Raw genomic sequence first — 13,045 nt, forward strand, 5'->3', positions numbered from 1 at the left:
GTCTCACCAAGTGAGACAAACGAAGACATGCTTCAGTAAATTAATCAAATTCCATTACAATGACAGTCAGGGTCCTTCTCATAATGGATGGGTTGTGAGTTGGCTTAACTGGCAAATAGGAGCACAATGTGTATACAGATTTTAGACCATAGGATTGATGGGTCAAAGTCAAACCCCACGAATTAGACAAATCTGGGCCATCCATCCGATTATTGATTGGAAGCTCCCATTGGTAAGCCATCAAAGGGCGGCGCCGGTGTGGAAATGGGCCAGATACCACAGGGGACAAGATGAAGATGGGTACAGTCTGAACTTGATTAAATATAATAGTTGTTGATTATATTAATCAAGACTCGCAAATTGAAGAACTCGCTAGTTGCTATCAGGACACCTAAACCAGATCTAAACATCTTTATTTTATTGGCTTCTTTTTGTACACTGTCTGTTGATATGTGGCATAAAACAAAAATGGAGTTCATAATTAAGGATGTGGAGTCTGTATCAAGTTAAAGGATGGATTAATGTGAGAAGTAAGTAATAATTTTGGTGAATGAGAAGCTTTGAGTTTGACATTTATATAATATATCCAGTACTACTCAAATCAAATGCAGAAAGAGAGAGAAACCCACAACCACGAGGGAGAGAAACAAGCCAAAACCCTGAAGAAAGCTCCAAATTAAAGGAACCCACCACTTGGTCACCATCACTGAGGTCACAGATCAACAACCACCCTCCTTTTGTTAAGGATTAGCTTTGAAAACAAGGTTCACTTGGGTTGTAGGGAAGAAGAAACACAGAAAGGAAATGGCAATAAAACCAGCCTTGACTATATGTCAAAATACGTACGAGTAATAAAACCAGCCTTGACTACTTTATGTCAAAATACGTACGAGTATGTACACATAACAAGTTAAAAAGCCTTTGATGTGTAAATAACAAGATGTTGGGAGAGAAAGAGAGACATATAATACATACATTGATTGATAGAGATACACCAAGGGGATTTTGTACCAGTCAAGGTGGCAAAACCATGGGAAAAAAATGAGAGGACTGGCAAAAATTATCACCTTCTTCTCAAAGAATCTTTTTCTTTTCCTCCAAAAACTTTTGATCTTCCTTTACGGCTTGCTTAGCTCAGAACCTTCCTTTATGGTCATGTTGGCTCCAACTGCACCAAAGCTCGCATCCTCGGAGGCAATTGTTGCAGAGGAGTCGATGCCTGAACCTGCCTGGATTTCTTTGAACAATGCCATTACTTGTATCATTGTGGGTCGCCGCCATGCCCGATCATCCAAGCATGCACATGCAATTTTTAAGTGTTGCAGCAGCTCCATCTCCAAGCTGGGGTCCTCTTTAATGAGCTCAGGGTCGAAAACATCACTTATTTTTAGCTTGGCATGCTGCTTGACCCACCCCACTAGGTTGTTATCACCAAAATCAGGACAGTCTGTTGGCTGCTTACCTGTTAACAACTCCAGCAAGACAACTCCATAGCTATAAACATCACCTTTGGTAGAGCACCTAAAGCTTTGGTAGTATTCAGGTGGAACGTAGCCAGGGGTGCCTGCAAGTGTGCTGACACTCAGATGAGTGTCCATTGCACTCACCAGCCTTGCCATTCCAAAATCTGACACCCTAGCTTCCAAATTCTCATCAAGCAGGACATTGCTTGATTTCATATCCCTGTGAATTATATGAGGAATGCAATTGTGGTGAAGGAAAGCTAATCCCCTTGCAGCTCCAATGGCAATTTTCCTCCTTGCCGCCCAGTTCAGCTTGATTCCAGCCTTCTTACGATCATGTAGGACATCTTCTAGGCTGCCAAACTTCATGTATTCATAAACCAATAGCCGTTCTTCCCCGACCTTGCAGTAACCCAGGAGGGGGACAAGGTTCCGGTGCTTGATCTTGCCAATAGTCTCCATTTCAGCCATGAATTCTCGGTCCCCTTGTCCACTAACATGGATTAGTTTCTTGATGGCCACAACTGTTCCATCCTTGAGTTGGGCTTTGTACACATCTCCAAAACCACCTGAGCCAATGAGGCTGTCATTGTGAAATCCATTTGTGGCTTCAAGAAGATCGGCAAATGTAAGCTTCCGAAGGGGCTTCTCAAAGGTAGCAAGATTTATGCTTAATGCTTCCCGAGCACCCGTTAACCTCCAGCTGGTATTTGCAGTTCCTGAGTGAGATCGGCTGTCGATGTAGCCGTCCAGTGTCATTTCCCTGTTCTTCCTCCTCTTCTTGATCTCAATGGCAACAATAATCAAAGCAAAGGTGCAGAAGAGGGAGAACAATAAGCCCATTGCCACACTCCCGGCAAGTGAGGCTTGCCTGCGGTGAGACTTTGGATGCTGAGATGATGCATTTGGGTCACTCTCTCCACAGCGCACATCAAGAGGATAGCCACACAGACTATTGTTCTGATATCTCCAAGGTGGAAAAGTCGCGAGCTGACCTGATTCAGGAATGGGTCCAGAGAGGTTGTTGTTGGACAGATCAATCTCAGAAAGCAGAGTAAGGCCAGATAAGGATGGAGGGATTGACCCATTGAGACTATTGTGAGAAAGATCAAGAATCCCAACATTCTTTAAGTTTCCCAGCTCTGTAGGGATGGGGCCAGAGAGATTGTTGTGACCCAGATTCAATACATAGAGATAATATATGTCCCCAATCTCCTTTGGAATACTACCCTCCAACATATTGTAGGATAGATCAAGAAATATTATGGAGCCATTGTTGTTGAACGTGTACTGGGTACTGCCGAAGTAGATTCTGGTAAAGTTGCACGACTGCCTGGTGGGGATTCTATTCAACCCATCCTGGCGGATCCCAGCATATTCGAGGAGGTTTCCAGCGCCACGGCACTGACTGCTTCCATCATTCTTCAGATACACATACCTCTTTCCCGTAATCAACCCTACAGCAATGTTGCCAGTTTGCTTAGCCAAGGTAGAGGGAATGGTTCCAGTCAACTTGTTGTCATTGAGATCCAACCATATCAAGCTCTTACAGTCCCCAAGTTCTGGAGGGATGCTACCAGAGAACGAGTTGTTTCCAAGTTTCAGGATTGCTAAATTACTCAACTGGCCAATCCACGCCGGGATTTCACCACTCAATTGATTGCTCGACAACGAGATCCAATTCAGAGAAGTACAGTTGCTTAAACCAGAAGGAATAGTACCAGTTAATCCATTATTGTCCAGGATCAGGTTTTCAAGCGTTTGGATGTACATAAGCTCCTGTGGTATCTCACCCTCGAGCTGATTCATCCACATTATCAGGTCACGGAGCTGAGACAGGGAACCCAAACTTGTAGGGATGACCCCGGTGAGGTAATTGAAGCTAAGATCGAGAGAAACCAGCTGAGAACAGTTACTGAGAGTTGAAGGAATAGTGCCTGTTAAGAGATTGTTCTGAAGATACAGCTCCTTTATGCTCTTATTGGGACCTTGGCACAGTCCCGGAGGAATTGGCTCAGAAAGATTATTAGAGCTTAGGTCGAACAAGTCCAAATTCGTAAGCGTTGACAACGAATCCGGCAAAGCACCAACAAAATTATTGTAAGATAGAATAAGCTGCTTCAAACTAGTCATCTTGAACAGGGTCTCGATTGGGAATTCACCAGATAAGTTGTTGTTGGAGAGATTAATGGTTTCCAATAAAGAACAAGAAGCCAAAGTGTTAGGAACCATACCAATCAAGTGGTTCGAGGAAAGATCAAGTTCGATAAGAGTTGGACAAAGGTCGGCCAGATGCAGAGGTATCCCTCCCTCGAGGGCGTTAGTGGAGAGGTGAAGATATTGCAAACTTCCGTCGGGGAAAGATGGGATTTTTCCCGAAAACTGGTTGCTGGATAGATTCAAGAAGTTCAGTTGCTGACACCCAGACAGCCCAACACCGATGTCGCCGGAAAATTTATTATCGGAGAGATCCAGATGCTGCAAAGCTACACAGGTGCCGAAAGAGGGTACAGACCCCGAGAAATTGTTGGTGGAGAGGTCGAGATACTGCAAACTCCGGCACTCGGATACCGGAATATTCCCGGCGATTTTGTTTGCCTCCAAAGACAAGTACTTGAGCTCGGCACAACCACCGGACAATAGCCATGAGACAACGTTTTGACCAGAAATACGATTAAAGGAGAGATCAAGCGACTGGAAACTGATCCGTGGACCACCGGAATCCTTCCCTCCATCCAAAGGACCCAACGAATTCCTCGAGAGGTTCAGAGATTTCAAGCTCGAACACGAAGACAAACGCGAAATGTCCGAAACGGAACCAGACAAACCGTTCTCTGCCAGATCCAGCTCGCTCAACATCTCACTACACCGAGAACCCGAAGCCGACGAGAGGTTCCCGGTAAGATTCGTACGCTTCAGCACCAACGACTCCAAACGCTCCAAGCTCAAGAGAGTCGAAGCAACAGACTTAAAATCGGAGGCTAACGGGATAGAACTAAGATCGAGAGCTGAAACTCTGGAGTCCTTACATGTAACTCCGCTGAAACCGCAAGGATTCTGATTCCACTGCCAATTTTGGAGTAAGTTTGGATTTAAAAGCGTACCTTTGAACGAAAGCAGCAGTTGGGTATCTTTCAGACCACTATTAATGGCCGCCGGCGAGCCTCTCCCGGCGAGAAAAGCGACAGAGATGACTGCAACCAAGTACAAAAGCTTCTGCAACTCCATTGACTGAAACTGGAATATACACAGACTTCTCATCATAGTAGTTTCTCAGCTTTTCTAGGGTTTCAGTTCCGCCATTAGCGACCTTAGAGAGAAAGAGCTAGAGAGAGAGAAAGAGAGCCCAGAAGGCGCTCGAGAGAGTCAAAAGACGAGAGTAAGGAAGGAGAGGGGTTATTTATCGGGGATGGAGAGGGTGAGGGAAGAGAACACTGAGCACAGCTGTTGCTCACATGCCATGTGACCTCTCCTTCCCTCTCTCTCTCTCTCTCCCTCTCTCTCCTCTCTTCCTCTCTCTAGATTTTGGCGTGCGTGATTAAGGATGGGTCGATCTCGATGAGAATATTTAATTAGTTAACTAAGATCTGATTAAAAATGGAGCTAATTTTAGTGGTAGTCATTGTACTATAGTTGACTGTACGTGTGGCCCATTGACCATTGATCTGGGCCGTTAAATGACATTTTAACGATTAGTGATTGATGCCATGGTGGACCCTTTGTCTGTCCGTGACTGATGTACCTTTCATCCTCTATTAAATACGAAAGGTGAATGTTGCTATTGAAAATTACAGATATGCCCATGTTCTTCCCTTAATACGTTCCGAAATTTTTTAGGGTAGCATGGTCATTAAGGACAGCAAAGGAGATTCTCCTTTTCATTTGTTGCGTCAGTTTTTTTTACGATGGGCATTTGTTGCGTCAGTTTGCTGAACAGTATTTTCCTATTTCGTGTTATGGTGTCGTGGTCTTGTGGAGAGGGATCCGGTAATTTTAGGGAGGATGTTTTCGTCATTTGATGCGCGATTTGTCGTTATGCAGTTCGGTCCGATCGATAAGCAAGGAAGACGACTGACGATTGCCAGATGTAATTTAGCTAAAAGACTAAAATACCCCTCACTTTTCAAATAAAAAAAGAAATAATAAATAAATGTTTGGAGGTCCAACAGATGAACAGAGTTTAAAATTGACAAAGCAAGGCCCTTTATCTGAATTTGAGTTTGATCCGGTTAAGGGTGATCATAAATGGATCGAATATGGATCCACCCCATCCAATTTGATTCCATTTAATTGCATATGCTTATACTTAAATTTTATATTTTATTTATTAGTAAAGTCGTTTGAATGTTGTGTTTTTATCAATATTATTTTATTAATGATTAATATAATAATCATTTTTAGTTCATTTTATTAATAATATATAATAATTTGATCACTTTTCGTTTATTAATATCTGGTTGTAATCCAAATTCGATTCAAACCTCATTTGAATCCACATATAATTATATAAATAAATCGTACTTATAAGGTATCTTATATCTTGTTGAAGACTGAAAGACCCAGAGTTAATCATCGAGGAGAAATCTTCTACACTCAAGTCAGATATAAAGGAAGAGAATAGAGGGAAAGGCAAAGCTTCACCAAGAAAAGTTAGTGAAGTGAAATATTAGCTTTGGTCAAGCACCCTCATCAGTTGAACCTTTCCATTTGGGCTCCCCCTCCTCGGTTTTTTTCCTAATTTGCCATTTGGCCATTCCATGTGTCACCTTTTGACTGGTGGGTGAAATGACCGTTGCATCATATATTACAGCCGTATCAAAAGGTTTTCTTTCTAATACCTCCAAATTAAGGCATGATACTTTATTTTCCTTGCATTTGATCCTCTTCTAAATGGGGTAAAATACAGTTGTCAATAGGTCAGGTTGGTTTGGGACATGGTGGACTATCCCTGAACCAATTATTTTAAGCAGTTCTACGAGTGGACACCAATTATTAACCGGATAAGACATGATAATACTTGAGTTATATGACATCCATGATAATTATTAAAGCACGTCCAATAGTTTCATATATTTGCTAAAACATGTCTATAATTTGCAATTTATTTATTTATTTATTTAATTAATGGACATTCTCTTAGATGAAAGTGAAAATGACATTTTTGACCTTAATGCCCATTTGAATAAGTTTAATCAAAAGAAAATAAAAATGAAAATTACATCTTTTTTTACCCCTAGAAGACATGAGCAACCACATTGTTTCAAGGATCAAAAGTATTGGCATCAAGTATTGTATTTGACAACTCGGATACATATGCAAATATATATATATATATATATATATATATATATATATATATATATATATATATATATATATATATATATATATATATATATATATATATATATATATATAAATAAATGATATAAAGATATTTGGATATACTAGGAAATGCATAAAAATCACATAAATATATTAATAATATTAAATCTAAAACTGAATTAACTATGAATAAGGTATAATGCATGAGAAATGTACACTTTAATACGTTATATGAAGAGAAACATTACACTCAACAATATTGGAACTCTGAAAGATGTACATATAAATACAATAATTATCACTCTATTCCAAATTTTATAATTATAGTTTTTATTTTTTTTTTGAAAATTTATTTATTTAGAATGTTTATATAAATATCAATTCTATTTTTTCAAATAATAGATATATTTTTTTATTTTAACATATAATTTATATGTAAAACAAAATATATAAATCGTTTAAGGTAAATAAAATAAATTAATTCTATTTAATATTTAGCTTTTATTATTTTTTTGTGGAAAATTAAATCTTAAAGCAAGGTTTAAATATGTCACCAAATCAGGGTTTGGTATGCCTCCGTATTTGTGCTTATTAGACTGTATCCACCTATGCAGTTATTTCTTCAAATAATAGATACCTTTCTATTTTTATCATATAATTTATATGTAAAACAAAACATATGAATCATTTAAGGTAAATAAAATAAACTAATTCTATTGAATTTTTAGCTTTTATTAATGGTTTGGGGAAAATTAAATCTTGAAGCAAGGTTTGAATATGTCATCAAATTAGGGTTTGATACACCTCCTTATCGGTGCTTATCAGACCGTATCGACCTATGCAGCGTGATACACACCAATACATTGGCATATCATGTCAATATGGATGATTAACAAGATACACATAGACTTGTAGTGTACCTCGTGCTTGTAGGCATGGATATAGATATGATACACCCTCAATAACCCTTTTTGGCTTTATTTAATCAATTTTGTTTTTTGGTACTAAGAAGTGTTATGGATGCTTTTAAAATAAACAACTATGGACTTGTGCCCTTGAAAATTTTCTACGAACTTTAAGTAATCATGCAACTATTTTTGGATGGCAAGACAAACAATTCTTAATTAAAGGGTGATTAAGTAAATAGGTTGCAAATTACAAGGGTGTTTTAGTAAAACAAAAACCATAAAATGGGCTTAAATAAATCCATGAATCTATAAGGGTGCTCTAATAAATGGCCCTAATAAAATTAAAAATATTTTAATTTTTTAAGCAAAATTACTAGGGGTGCAGCTTGGGTAGGGCTAGCCTGAACCTGAATCAACCCAACCCGAAATTTTACATAGGCTAGGTTTAGACTTTTGATCTTCAGGTTATGCTCAAGCCCAAGAAACCGAGTTTTTTTTTTTCAGGTCGGGTCTAGGCCTAACCCTTAGGTACACCAAACCCGACCCAAAACCAACTATACACATTTATACATATATTCATATTTACCTATATACATACATATAATACATAAATGCATATATATATATATATATTTTAAAACGGATTCATTGACCAACCCAAGCATATTTTTAGGTCAAACTCAATACAAATGCATCAAATTATAATATAAACTGGACTCGAATTGACCATAAATCCGACCCAATCCCGCCCGACTTGCACCCCTATTACTTATATATTATATATGAAATTTATAAAATGCAATAAAAATTACAGGAAGAAAAAGGAGGTTGTCTTATAATTATTAACCATATATATTCGGCTCGGGCCTTAACCGGTTTGAAACAGCAATAACCATTCCTGACCATCTGCAGTCTCCACGCTCAGAGATTGTCTGAGGGTACCAGAGTTGGTGTTATTGCTGACGATCTTATTAGCGTGGGCCCACGCGGATATTATTATCCACTTCCCAAAAGCCTCGATCCCACCTCCCATCAGTTTCCAAGTAAACAAATGGCACTGAAAATTTGGGGGGAGGGGAGATATGATGCCGTAGGCAATAGACAATCGAAAAATCAAAAATCAAACAAAGAAAATTCCGCAAACTGCAATCGGCACGTGCTTTAAATTTGTCCAATCCAATGACGTGGCGGGGTCTTACACGTAGAGTAAGCTGATTGGCAAAATCATTCGCTTTGACCATTTAGGGCACCGACAGCCTTTCCAAGCTGTCACTGTTAACGCTTGGCTCTACCACCAACTCACTCCCCTTCCCTTGAGTTGGGTGGGCCCCACCCACCCTCCCCCCCCACCAAAAACCAAAATTGTTATTAGCGGAAAAAGATTACACGAGGGAGTGGGGATCTTCTTTACGCTAACATGCACACGCACGCACGTTGTAATCAACGTCATAAAAGGGGAGGGGGAGGGGGGAAAAGAATGAAAGCAGGAAAAAGGAACATCACACGTGCATCCACACGCTCGCACAATTATTGGAAAGAGGGAAAGAGATATCAGAGAACAGGACCCGTGGGCCCCACCTCCTCATTTCTTAAAACGTGAGGCAGTTACACGCAACAGCGGAACGAGACGTGTGTTTTGCATATTGCAATGCCGTTCTTCCTCTAGCCCTCTGGACTCGGGAGTCAGGATGTTTCCTTGCTTTGGGTCCTTTTCTTGGTTTCTTATAAACTTGCCACGTGCCTTATAACTACAGAGTCGAAACTATTGGCTGGGGTCCATACAAGACAAGGTCATCTCAGATGCGTATTAACCGTCTGATTAATTTATTATCGGTGCCTCCCCATCCTCTAGCTGCCGGAGGGACAATTGACTAGATTTGAAAGACCATTTTTATTTGGGCTTGGCAGTAGGTTCAAATCGAGATAGGGCTGGAAATGGATCGAATTATATCCATCGTCGGATATAGGTAGATGTGAATTTTATTAATTTATATCTGAATTCAAATCCCATCTTTTTCAATAGATTTACGTATTGATTGAAATTGAATTCAAATTACAACCAGTCAACCATAAATGTAAGGTTGTGTGATTAAATGATACATTGCAGTTGATATTTTTAATATTGTTGAAGCCTTGTTGGTAGGGTGTCAATGTATCGGTTATTTTGTGTTGGATCCCGTTTAAATCAAAATTAATTTGAAAAGAATTGGACGGAACAATAAGAAATATTTCATCGAACTAATTTAGATTTAATGGTTCAAAGTATTTATTGAATCAGATTGGATCCGATCCATCCGTAATGAATTTATATTGGATTGGGTTGGATTGAATCAATATATGGTCCATTATAAGATAAGAATATAGGTGTTAATGGACCAGGTTGGGTTTGGAACCAATATAAATTAAAACAAATTTGAACAGATTGGACGGTTTAGACATTGAATTGGACCGATCCAAAATGGTCCAAAATATTCTATTGGATTGGATTAGACCTGGTTCATTTGTAATGAATTCACTCACATTGGACTGGCTCGGTCAAATCCAGTCCAATTGACTCCCCTACTTGTTGGTAAACATAATTAACTTTAGTTTAATGCGATTATTTTTTTTTTTCCTTTTTGATAAACATAATTAATTAAAATTTTGATTTAACGCATTACAAATATTCATTAATATATAATAGCTAGACTCCATAAATAGTATTAATAAATTAACACAGAATTATTTTAATATTGTATTACTTGTATAAAACTTAGGCCTATGTTTGGATAAAGGTGGATCTATATTGAATCCAAATCATAAACAGATGGAATTCAGATTACCCTCAGTATTATCAAATTTGAGTTCTGACAAACGGAGTCCTAGAGAGACTACGAGGAGGTAAGGGTGCTCATGGTTCAGTTAATTAAATCGTAAACCTTTTTTATAAATCGAATCAGCCGGTTGGTTAATCAAAACCGAACCAACTGATTTGATTAACCAATTTTTTTGGTTCAAGTTCGATTTGATTCTTCTGTTTTTTACAGGAGAGGAGGAGAGAGGATAAGAATTAAGAAAGGGAATGCAGAGGATAAGAGTAATTACAACTCACAGCATTAATGGTTTGCTTTCATTGAGAGGGTCAGTGGGACTCTATCGGGTCCCGCACTATTTTTGGTGTTGTCATTTCGTCCAGGTACAAAGCGGACGGAGGAAGGAAGGAAGAATGAAGAATGCGAAGTGTGAAGTGTGAAGTGTGAACCCAAGTAAAATCAGGTTCAGAGAGAGTCGTGTTCGTTTAGAAATAGAGGTTAGACTCTTAACAAAAGTATTTATTTTTTGTATGAAGAAAGTATGATTAAAATAATAAACAACGATGTTGTGTTTCAAAAAGAATTCGAATAAATCGGTTCCGCTTTGTCACGTGTCACTTTTAGAATTTAAAGCTATGATCCTCATCTGAATCTTCAAGTGGGTCCACATGATCTGATGAACCATCCGTTTCATCCTAACCCTCTACTCATTGCAACTTTCAGTTTGCTTTTTTGGGCTTTCTTTTGGGGAGGTATTTAAGCCTTTTCCACGAATACCCTCAGCTTATACCCAAAAATATTCGAAGCAAATTTTTAGGACAGCTGTGCTCACAAAGCTGTGTCTACCCGATACGGTCCCAACAATACCATCTGATTGGTTACAAGTTAGCTTTGATGTCTTTCCGATATCATAGTCCAAGAAAAACTTTCATGGGATGGTGAGGATTGTAACGCGTTGGTATGCCCGTAATTGGGTCAGGGGTGATGGTTTTGATTGTCAATTGCCAACCACCTTGTATGTTAAATTGATAGGGAAATATTGTCAATGTATAGCTGGATGCAATGCTTAGAAGGGGGTATGAGTGAGGGCCTTTTAGCCTGAAATAATGAGGTGCCAATCATAGATAACCTAACAAGGCATCATATTTCTGTACAGTTTGCTGGGCCTTTTTATCAATCCTGAACCACCCATATCCATAGCCTAAACTAAAGGCACAAGTCAAGGAAAATTATCAAAAAAAGCAACTAGGCCACCCTGTTACCAATTGACTCAGATTAAATCCAGATTGAGTTAAGGGCAAAAAATTTAAGGGAGAATGACAGTTCAGCCCAGGGTCTGAATTTTTAGGCCTAAAGTACAGTTGGGGTAGGTATCAGCTTGAAATTGGTGTTAATTTACGGGTGGGCATTGATGTATAGAATAGGGGGTTTTGACATTTTGAATGTTTATAAGTCTGCATTGAAATTTAGAAATTTCAATTAGGCCTATCCCTAATTTTCCAAAAATTTAGAAATTTCATTTGGCACATAACAATTTATTGTTTTCCCTTGACCCATTACATCAAATGAATGGTCTGACAATCCACACCAAGCTGTTCTTTGAACCATGAACTTTAATATTTTATTTTACTGCTCATACTTAATTTTTATGTAGAACAGTCTGGATCCTTGATTTTAATTATTTTGTTACACCGGACCGGGCTCCCCCAGTCTCAACAAAGACAGACATGGGTTGGGCCTAGCCCAGCCCAAATAACAACTAGGTAATGAAGCAAGAAGTTAATTCCTAGGTGCTGTTTGGAATTAATGTCGTTTTCTGAGAGGTGTTTTCTCAGAAAACAGTGTTGTATAGACATACTGTTTTCTTAGAAAATGTTATTTTTCTTTTCAAGCTTCCTATTCAGTACCATTGCTGTTACTGACATAGGCGTTTTCAATGCCATGTCAGCATACTGTTGCTAGCAACAGTAGAAAAAATGGGAACACGGTAAAAAAGCATTTTTCTCAGACCACACCTTTTCCGATTTCGAAGGCATGGCCTGAGAAAATGTTTTTTTTTTTTTGGAAAAACGACTAACCAAACAACAGGCATTTTCTGGGAAAAAAAAAAACCAACTTCAAACGTGGCACTGATGTGGTACCATTTTTCGAAGAAACAGCATTCATGCCAAAAACCCACCTGATCCTAGAAAGGTAGTGTTGCAGAATATTTGTTGGCAATTGGGTAATGGGTCCCAAATCTTAGTTGACACCTTGATTATCCAAATTTACACAAGTGATTGCCCCAACACCTCTGCTTGTTCTGAGCTCAGAGCCTTCATCTCTCACTGGTGAGACTACAGTAGAGAAACTAAGATAGTTAAAGCAAATAGGTTCCATCATCTCAACATCATTTTCTGGGGCTACAGAGAGGCACCGAGAATATAGAAGGGAAACGTCAAGCACCCTCTGTCTCTGGCATTAGATCCTCATTCTTCAACAAGCATTATTCCAATATGAGACTTGAGAAAATGGCTTGGTTGGAAGTCACACGTCTGCTTTCCCAATTCCAGCTCTG

The 13,045-nt window shown here is 38.9% G+C and overlaps 1 protein-coding gene across 1 annotated transcript; it reads right to left on the reverse strand.

The window, feature by feature from the left end:
• Window positions 1-849: 849 nt before the first annotated feature.
• On the reverse strand, window positions 850-5,024 carry LOC148851521 (systemin receptor SR160-like). The gene has a single exon (XM_088947502.1). It carries the CDS (start codon window positions 4,725-4,727, stop codon window positions 1,119-1,121), a length of 3,609 nt encoding a protein of 1,202 aa, XP_088803628.1. The 5' UTR covers window positions 4,728-5,024; the 3' UTR covers window positions 850-1,118.
• Between the last annotated feature and the right edge of the window lie 8,021 nt (window positions 5,025-13,045).

The sequence above is a fragment of the Nelumbo lutea genome, chromosome 5, assembly GCF_056320005.1.
Source record: "Nelumbo lutea isolate HS-2025 chromosome 5, American lotus-T2T, whole genome shotgun sequence".
Lineage (NCBI taxonomy): Eukaryota > Viridiplantae > Streptophyta > Magnoliopsida > Proteales > Nelumbonaceae > Nelumbo > Nelumbo lutea.